The sequence below is a fragment of the Nanorana parkeri genome, unplaced genomic scaffold (assembly GCF_000935625.1).
Source record: "Nanorana parkeri isolate BGI_ZX_2015 unplaced genomic scaffold, ASM93562v1 scaffold225, whole genome shotgun sequence".
NCBI classification, from domain to species: domain Eukaryota; kingdom Metazoa; phylum Chordata; class Amphibia; order Anura; family Dicroglossidae; genus Nanorana; species Nanorana parkeri.
In genome coordinates, this window is record NW_017306493.1 from 663,250 (window position 1) to 673,264 (window position 10,015).

At 39.3% G+C, this 10,015-nt stretch overlaps 1 protein-coding gene across 1 annotated transcript in view; it reads left to right on the forward strand.

Annotated features, from left to right (window-relative positions):
- The first annotated feature begins 6 nt into the window (after positions 1–6).
- CDH24 (cadherin 24) overlaps positions 7–10,015 on the forward strand; it is a 66,997-nt gene continuing 56,988 nt past the window's right edge. Inside the window, exons 1-2 of the mRNA XM_018556137.1 lie at positions 7–447; positions 3,286–3,657. Coding sequence (XP_018411639.1) covers positions 199–447; positions 3,286–3,657 — 621 coding nt within the window. The 5' untranslated portion in view covers positions 7–198. The remainder of the gene's footprint in view (positions 448–3,285; positions 3,658–10,015) is intronic.

Consider the following 10,015-nt stretch of genomic DNA (forward strand, 5'->3'; position numbering starts at 1 on the left):
GCATGTCAACTCGTATTCTCAGCATCACTCGCTCTATAACCAGAGCAGCATCTGCAGAAACCTGTATCTGCCTGTCTTCCTCTCTTTCTCCGTCTAGCTCTATTAGTCTATCACCCTCACCCTGTGTGTCTCGTCCTCTCACTCTCTAGCACTGTCTGCCACTAACTGTCTCTAACATTGTCTGTTCTTCTCTATCACATGGTCTATGCAGCAGGCTCTCGCAGATTTGGAGCTGTCTCTGCAGCAGTCTTGTCCTCTCTCACATCTGGAACTCTCTCTGCAGGAGTCTGCCATACAATTGGAGCAGTCTCTGCAGCGGTCTCTCATACCATAGCATCGATCCCTTCAGTGGTCTCTGGCACACATCTGGAGCTAGTTCTGCAGTGGTCTCTGCCACATCTTGACCTGTCTTCGCAGAGGTCTGTCTCATACGTCTGGAGTTATACGGTGCGTTAAAACTTCTGTTTGAGTGTAATGAGTGTATGTGGTATGTGTGTATGATGGACAGGTATTCTATGTTCACACATGTGCCTGTATGAGGGGCACTGCCAACACCTGTGCACACATGGAAATTCTGTGCATAACCATATATAATGATACATACACATATGTGAGTGTATTTCTGTATGGATTTGTAAGCAGACGTACTCTCATGACGTGATCGTACAGATTCACAGTATGCCCAATGTGCACTGCATTCATGCAGAGCTAATGGGTTTATACACACATGTGAATGTTCCCAATTACATCTGAAGACATTGAAGAAGCTCAGTTGGGTCCCAGCTGTCTGCATGATAATTCTGCACACAGTGCAACAGCATACACTAGAAGCAGTAGGAGGAGTTCTGGTTACTTGATGTGTTCCAGGAGGCGTTATAGACAGGAGTTCTATTTACCAGTTGTTGGAGTTATGTGGAAGGTTGAACAGAGAGGACATATGGGGTTGAATTGGCAATTGATGGCCACTGTTTGAATGATGGTCAGTTGGAGGAAATGTGAATAAGGAGGAGCTCTAGGAATCAGATAAGGATAAAAATAGAAGTTATATGGTGCACTTATTGTAGAAGGTTAAACGGGGTAAGGGAACACATTTATAGGGAGTAATTATGGAGCAATTAGAGAATTTATGTAGAGCAATATCGGATTTATAGGGAAAGGTTATGTGGAGCAATATAAGTAATGGAAGAGCCATGGAAAAACAGTTTTATGCATTGTAAAAGGAGATGCAGTGAGAAGAGATTTAACTGAACAATGGGATCAATTGCACCAAATGGTCTAATCAGGCATTACAAGGAGCACTTATGCCAGGCAATAGAAGCTTTATAGGGTGCTGAAATGGGATCCTATAAGGAGTTTTAGGGAGCAATAAGACAGGGAGGGAGAGGATCAATGACTCCATCAGAATGTCAAATGCAACATTCTGTCCATACTCCCTGGCAGACAATCCACCTGACATGTATATGTAATAGTTTAATTTGTGTTATGCGCAGATACTGTCTCACGAAGAAAATTGTAATTTATATGTGAAAGTTAATACATAGCATCCACCACACTAGAATAATCCACTAAACCCTACAGGGAGAAGAGACATGAATTTTACAACAGTTGGAATGAAGATAGCAGGAGGAACAGTAATGTGGAAAAGGACAGCTCCAGATGGCAGGACACTGGAAATATCTAAATGGAAATAAGTAGAGATAAAGTTAAAAAAATCCCTACATATTATAAATTTGTTATGCATAGCCCCAAGAAAAAAAAAAACACATATAAATCATAGAAAGATGAATTCTGTGACTTGTCTCCATTCTGGTCACCTATTTGAGCCCCTAAGGAGTTACTGCAGGATATTTGATGCCATCACTGAGATGTGTCACCAGATGGTCATGTGTGTCCCTTAGAGCCACAGAACTTCTGCAGTGGCAGAAATTGTGTCCAGGCAAGCTGCTGCCATCCTCTACACCCTCCCTATTCTTCTGCCCTTCCCTTGTTTCATGTCCATTCCTTCTTTATTTCTTCCTCATCATTTCCTCCTTTAGGCATATTTTCCTTTCTCTCTTACCCATTTTGTCAGTTTTGTTTTTCCTTCTCGTCTCTTTATATCTCCCTTTTTTTCTATCCCCCTCCCTCTCTGAGTCTCTCTCCCTATGATTTCTTATCCTCTTCTTATTGCAGTAAAGTGTTGAACATGACGGGCATACAAAGAGACAGAGGGAGAAAGGAGAAGCGAGGGGAGAAAGGGAAGGAGAAGTAGAGAGGAGAGACAGATGGTACAATTTGTACACAGCTAAAACCAAACCGGGGAAATAACTTCTAGACAAGGGGGGTGCGATGGGGAGAAGAAACTGAGAGGTAAACAGTAGGAATGCTTGAGTGAGAGAGCAGTAGTAAGATTTAAACCAAAATCCCCTATAGTCAAGAGGGGAAAGAGAGAGAGGTAAGAAAAAAAAAACAGTCAAACCCCTTTCACATAAAATATCAGGCCTGCAGGGAGAGGGGAAGAGCGCAGAGGAGATCTGGAGAGAGAAAAACAAAAGTGCAGACAACAGGAGCAGCACAGCTCTGAATATAATTCTTGCTTAGCTTTTTCTAATTGTATCCCTTTTACTTGCACTTCAGTGTATAGACAAAACTGGTGGCAGTGGACTTCCCATGTCCACTGCTTCTAATGTACTAATGACAGACACTCCCTGTTACGTCCCCGCTGACCTCAAAGATGCCCAGAGCTCACTGCTGCAGCTGTTGACTATACAGCCACATGATAATGGTCCTTTCAAAGTGCTGAAAGGATATGTGTCATTATTAGCATTACTATGCTAGACCTCTGAAGTGGTGGCAAAGAATGGCTGTGCAACACAGTTAACAAGGTTAACAAGCACTGGTAAAAAGGAACAACGTATATTGACACAGTCTGCCTTGTATAACCTACTGCAAAAAGTGCAATAATTGAGAGTAACCAATCAGACTTCACCGTTCCTCAGTCATGAAAGATAATTGCTAGTTACTTGACATGGGAACCTCACTAAGCTCATTGCTGTTTGTCTTAAAAAGTAAAGACAGCAAGAATATAGAAAAGCTGAACCTGATTTAATGCATACGCAATCAAATTGCAGTCAGTCATAGTTACTAACATTTTAGTAATTTGTAAGAAAACAGAAAAGATCCTTCAAATAAACAGTTTAGATTTTAAAAAATAAACATTTTCACTGACATGCTTTAAAAATGAAGGGGAGCTGAGTAGTCCTACATTGTAACCTTTTCTTCCTTTTTTTCTTATTTCTCTGCCAGTCTCACATCGCATGGACTGAGGTGAATCATAAATTTCTTCTCTTAACTACATGGAAGGTTTCCCCAAACAACAAAGAAGTTGCAGTTTGTTGTGACCTTTGTCCTCTGGACTTATTATTCTACTGCAAGGTTTGCATCTTCCCAATGCCTGCCCTTCACTTATGTCCTCTACTCTCTCTGCTACTTCTTGGCTGCTCCTCCACTGTGCCAGTTTTGGAGGAAATGTCTCCTGGTCTTAGTGTGGAGGCTGGGTCTCCATCATCTCCTCCTCAGGGGCCTGGCCCTCCTCCACGTTCCAAGCGTAGCTGGGTCTGGAACCAGTTCTTTGTAATTGAAGAATATGCAGGACCAGAGCCTGTGCTAATTGGGAGGGTAAGTATCTAATTAGTATTATTATTGTTATTGTTTTTATTGTTATTATATGTTTGCTAACTTGTGATTTTACAAAAGGTAGTTTTAGAGGATTATGCAGTAACTTTCCAACAGGACCAAATGTCTTTGTGTTTGTGCTAACCATTGCTGAAATATAACAGAGTTACTCAAAAATTACAGTCAATACTCAAGGGTTCTCAAGTTCAGCACTTGTGGCTATAGGCAGACCTGGTTTTTTGAAATACTCTTAATTAAACCCAAATGAGTTAGTCTGAAGCTCCGTGATTATGACAGCCACTAGGGCTTAAGCAGAGAAAGTTTTAAGTGTGGCCTCTGTGCAGCTGTCACTACAAAGTAGGGAATCAGAGCTGTATGATATTTTTAAGTAGCCTAAGCAAAATGTTGGAACAGTATACCCTGAGGGTGCCGATACACAGTGCCTTTGTTTATGCGTTTACAAACAACAAACCATGTGACCAGTAAAATATCTCTCTTTTCTATACACTAACCTGTTCTGATGTTCAAGCAACCTTAGGTCAAACATTTCCAGCAGGCATGTCCACCTTTGCAACAATCCATAGGTTAAAATATCGCTGCAAAAAATAAATCTACAATCAGGATTCTATGGCCAACTTTAATTCCATTGATGAAAAAATATGTATAAATACTAGGAAAAAAATTGTTTTTAAATTTCCCACAAGTACAAATTATGTCGGGCATTAATGGAAATTCAGGTTTGTCTAATTAGGCAAAATGCAGTAACCTATATCAATTAATCAGCAATTATCCTTCACTCTCATGAGTGCTTCAAACTGAGGAAAGGTGATTCTGGTGGCCTTGTACATAACATAATTAATGTTCTTTGAGCTGGATTTTTTAAAGAACCACTCAGCTGAAATATTAGCTTTGAGTAGATATGGGTTGTTTGTTGTTAAAAATTCCACCAGCTTGCTTTATTTCTTAAGGATCTTGGTGCTAAGGTCTTTGTAAAGTTCCCCTCAGCCGTAACTCCCTTAACAAGCGAATTTTACCCACTCTTTTGGATATTTTATTGAATTTACATGTGATAGTACAAAGGAGCAATAATAACATAACAAGGAAAATTGACCATAGTGTTTATTTAAGGGGTGAGCCAAAATTTAATAACAAACATTTAACCACATTAAATAAGAGACCTAGCCCTAAAGTCACAGACCATAAAACCAATTCCAGATAATCATATCACAATGTCCATCCAGACCAGGCTGCATGACTAACCTGTACTACACAACACTGTGACAAAACTTGAAATGTAGAAAAAGGAGAGTAGGTGGGAGCCGCAGTCCAGTCCTTACAGAGTCTAAAAGATCAGGAACAGTGGAGCAATATATAGGCAATGGCATGTAGGCACATGGCCCACCAAAAATATCCAATAGTTTAACTACTGGAAAAATGTGGTCTGAAAACTTCAATAGCAACCTGGAAATGACATGGGAAGAGGTGGAGCACAGCACCCTTTGCAGTGTCTTATGGGGTCCCCGTTGAACACTAGGGATCCAGTCATGGGAAAGTACAAAGGAGAAATAATTAAATAACTAGAAATAAAAAGACACAAACTCAAATAAGTTTATTTAATGGGTGCTTCAAAATTTCATAACAGACAATAAAAAAAAACCACATTAAATAATTGACCTAGCATTAACAGCACAGACTCAAACATAAAGCTAATTCCAGATAATCATACCATCATGTCAATCCAGACTAACTCCAACAGCTGAGGCCAATCAGGAACCAAGCGGCTGAAGCTCCCCAAACACAGTGGGTTGTTTAGCAATATTCAATAAGCCCATATTGAAAATGCCCAAACCTATGTCAGACAAATGGACTAGATCTGGTTTTTAAAGTCCAGGACCAAAACCCACTAGTACTAAATGGCGATATGATATCCCACCAAATGAAACCAAGGAACTGTAAATTGTGGTTCTATGAGGGCATTTTTTTTATTCTGCCTAAATAATACATAAAAATAGCCTGGGCACCATATCAAGTAAGGCAAGAACAGCATGTGTAAACAAAACTTTAAAGGAATACATATCTCTTATGTTGTAACATAAGGGGTACCAAGTCTTAACCTTGCCCAGGTCATAAGCCCCCACATAAAAGATCACAACATCTGTAGAAGGCCAAATTCTTGACAAATGAATCGGTTGGTCCCAAAGATTCTCCATCTCAAACCCTTTACTCCCTACCATAAAGTTTGGAATTGACTAACGTCCATACCTAAATTTTCTGTATAAGTACTGGTTGATGCTCTCCTTCTGGGCCAAAGAAAATAAAAGGAAGGCTACCTACCCAGATAATGCTTTTGGCTGAACCTAAAAAAACAAACTAAATTAATTAATAACAAGGTCAGGACAAACATCAATTATTTATCTGTTACTATCACAACACCCAACACTTCTAAGCCAGAAAGCAAATCAAAAGCCAGATAAGTTATGATTTTTGAGACAAGAAGAAGGTACAGCAGAAAATAAATCAGATCAGCATGGATAAAAAAAAGGAGCCTAAAGAAGAGGCCTTATAGAAAGATACTCCTAGACGGACAATTAATCCACCTACCTCTACCCACCTGATCTGCATTTTAACTATGAATAAATAATTTGAGTTTCAACTTTAAAAATATCAGAAAATAATCCTAAATGCACCAAAAAAGACAAGGACAAAGGTAGATTAAAAAGAGTTGTCACAACACAAATTAACTCTGAAAGAGAAATGTATTTGGATAGAAGGTTTGCTGAAATTAAACGCCTACTGTATCATCAACAACCGGATGAAACCGTTTAAAACTTCTAAGCACATGATGAGCTGGAAAAAAGGACGATAAGACCAGAAAATTTAAGAGAAATATAAGATGCCTGATGCAATTTTGTGAACTAATGATGAGCTCAAGTTTGACTTCAAGGAAAAAAGTAGAGCTGCATATGAATAAACATACTAATTTCAATAGTTACAGTCAAAGAAATGAACACCATTTTGACCAGGCTTGAAGATATTCTTCCCAGGACATAGGAGCTACTGATTTTTTTCAGATTAGCAGTGACTAATCCAAGATCATACCCCAGAGGAAGTCTGGGCATTGAAAGCCATTTGGATCCGCCCCTGGGGCAAGCTCTCTGAACTTCAAAAACTGCAAATAAATATTGAATCTACCTTTATCAAATATTACATTTCATGCAATGCAAAAAGAAAAATGAAGGAGCTTAGCAACTAATTCTGATTTAGACAATAAACAATTAATGGAGAAAAATACACCTTTGTTTGTATGAAAAATAATGAAAATAACGATTCTGGAAATAATTTCTCGAAATGACTACTGAAAGAATAGCAAAGAACTGTTCTAAAAACTACACTGGAACACTCCAAGAAGTATGCTATTTAGAAGCACACCTATGTCCTGCTTAACATTAACCAGAACCCTTAGAACCTGACGCACCTGTGAATAAACCAATGTCGAAGTCTTCACTTGAACTCCTGTTGCCATATAGTACACCCATAAAACCAACCAAAAATTCATCGCACACTTTTAAATCCTCTTAAATAGCATATGTAATGGAAATGTGGAAATAAGGGTACTTAAGGGTAGCAAGAACAAACCTGCAAGGATATATACTAGAAACAGAAATGACCCTAGCCCCAAGGGCATATTCCCAGAAGGGATGGAACATCTCTGAGAAGGACTTTATGTTTTGATAAAATCATATTGTAAAGTGCTGTGCAAACTGTTGGCGCTATATAAATCCTGTATAATAATAATAATAATCATAGATCCTATTGAACTTAGCTAAAGGCAGTCAAGATTCTAGATAGTATACATAGTGACGTCCAGGAATTTGATTGCAGGGGCTAGAAAGACAATCTTTTTATGGGGCAATGGAAAGCCAAATGACTCGCAGATGCTGAAAAAAACAGGATAATGCTTCAAACAAATTGAAGAATCGGCAGGACCGACAAACAAGAAATCATCCAAAGAATGAATAAAACCATCAGAAGCCAAAAACTTTTGATAAAACCCACTGTAGACAAAAGTCAAAAAGGTTTCAAAATAAAAACAAGATAAGGAAAAACCTATTGGTATTCTTTTATTATAATAGAATAAACATCAAAATGAAATCCTAGAAATTTAAAACCTTGATGGTGTACAGGTAAAAGATGAAAGGTTGATTTATCTATCTACCTTCTAGCTATCTATCTAGAAATCTAGCTATCTACCTTATCTAGCAAAGAAGATCTGCCATAGTGTGTCAATAAAGCCAGCGCCTCATCAAAGGATATATACAATGCTGAAGCCTCAATGTCCGATATCTCACCATTCAAAGATTTACCAGAGAGAAAAGAAAGATGGCCAATTAAGTAGAAAGAACCAGGTTCTTTTTTAGGGACTAGCCCAAGTCGGAATATTCTAAAATCTGGGGAAAAAGGGGAAGAGAAGGGCCCTGCTATTCTGCATTCTCTTAATTCTTGATCAGTGTTTTTCTTGAACAAAATCAGGGTGAGAAAAACAGGGTTTTTAACTGAAACGCAACCTTTATAACAGAGAAAGCAGGCACTCAAAAACCTTCTTTGAAGCCATTACTAAGGAACTCTGCCATCCTGCTGTCTGGATAGTGCTCTAGCCATGGCAACATGTTTGTCAGTCTTACTGGTGTCAAGGCCTTTGAAATTAGCATCCCTTGACTGAGGTTGAGTGGCAGCATCCAAAGCTTTTATGGAGCAGCGTAAGGCACATGGGCAGCAGTGCAGTATCAACATTTGAGTTTATATCTGCAGTTTGATAAATATGTAAATATGTGCTTCATTTTATGCAAAGCATGCTTCTTTATGAAAAGAATTCTGTATACTGCTAGGAATTTTCTGCTTTATCAAAGGTCTTTATGGCAACATTAGATTGAGCTAGAGACCCGCATCTTTAATGCTCCATTGCAAGGATGGGTGAACTGAAAGTTTATGCCTAAAATTCTCATCATAACTAAACCATGAATTTTGGAAAGGGTTCTTCTACAATATTCAAATTCTGAAATAATCCCGAAAATTTTTCTGAAAAACAATCACCAGATGAAATAAGCCAGAAGCCCAATTCTGGAAAGTTCTAGACACAGGTCTTCTCCTATTATCGTTATCAAACCAGTTACCGTATATGATTTCTTATGAGACATAGATAAAAATTATTTAGAAGATGGTAACAGAAATAAAATATAAAAAATATTGCCCCGCCAAATCTTTTTCTTTAATGGATACCGATGTGTGGTAACCTATAGGAGAGAGCTCACTTGAGAGAGCCTTTTCCAAAAAGGACTCAGATATGTGAGATTTTGGAGGACTTGCAACTAAGTTAGAAAATTAAGGGTTAACAGCATTAGAAAAAGAATATACATTACACCAGCATGTGTAATGTAATGTAATGTAATGTAATGTAATGTATGCCAGAACTGACAGGGTTAACAGCAATAGTAGAAACAGAATAATTAAAAGGATTAACTGAACCACCAGCAGAATATCCAACACCAGCACTGACAGGGATAACAGCCATGTTTGAACAACTAAACTGGTAAGTACTTTGGCTAGAAAGCCAACTACTTTACCCAAATCACTAAGAGAAGAAATAGTAAAGGTCTCACCAGGGCTAGGGCCCATGTTGTTGTGTTGCCAAGTTGTAGCCATCTCGCTTACTGGCCAGAGGGTGCCCACAGAAGCTGTGTGAGATGTGTCTACAGTGGCTGTTCTGGATGAGCTTGGTTACCTATTATCACTGCTGACAATGACAGGAGAACTGGGAACTCATCCCTTCTCAGCTCCTGTCTGGTGGACGGAGCCTGCTGCTCACTTAGGATGGGGCAGTCTCTTAATAATGACTGATGGAGGTCCAGATTGCGCATGCCCCTAGACTGCCTCCAAACAATGCCCTAACCACTCCTTGCCACCAGAACTTGCAGCCTTCTTAATGTGACGCCACAACAATTCTGCCATTGGAGCTGAGGGAGATGAGCAGCAAAGACACAAGGGCAGCCACTGGAGCTGAGGGGGATGAGCAGCAAAGACACAAGGGCAGCCACAGCCCAGTCTTCGTTACCTGGGCTCAAAGAGCAGGAGCAGTGGAACTATCTATAGGCAGCAACACACAGCTTGACAAAAATATTGAATAGGTGAGCTGTTGCTGGGCAAGAACATTAAAAACTCCAAAAGAAATCTGCAAAAGAGATGGGAAGGGGAGTAGAAACATATCACCCTTTGCACCAAACCTGAACACCAGTGACTTGATCATTCTAGAGAATGCAACAAAATGGCTGAAACTTCTGTTTCTGCAGTGGGGGGTGGGGGGTGG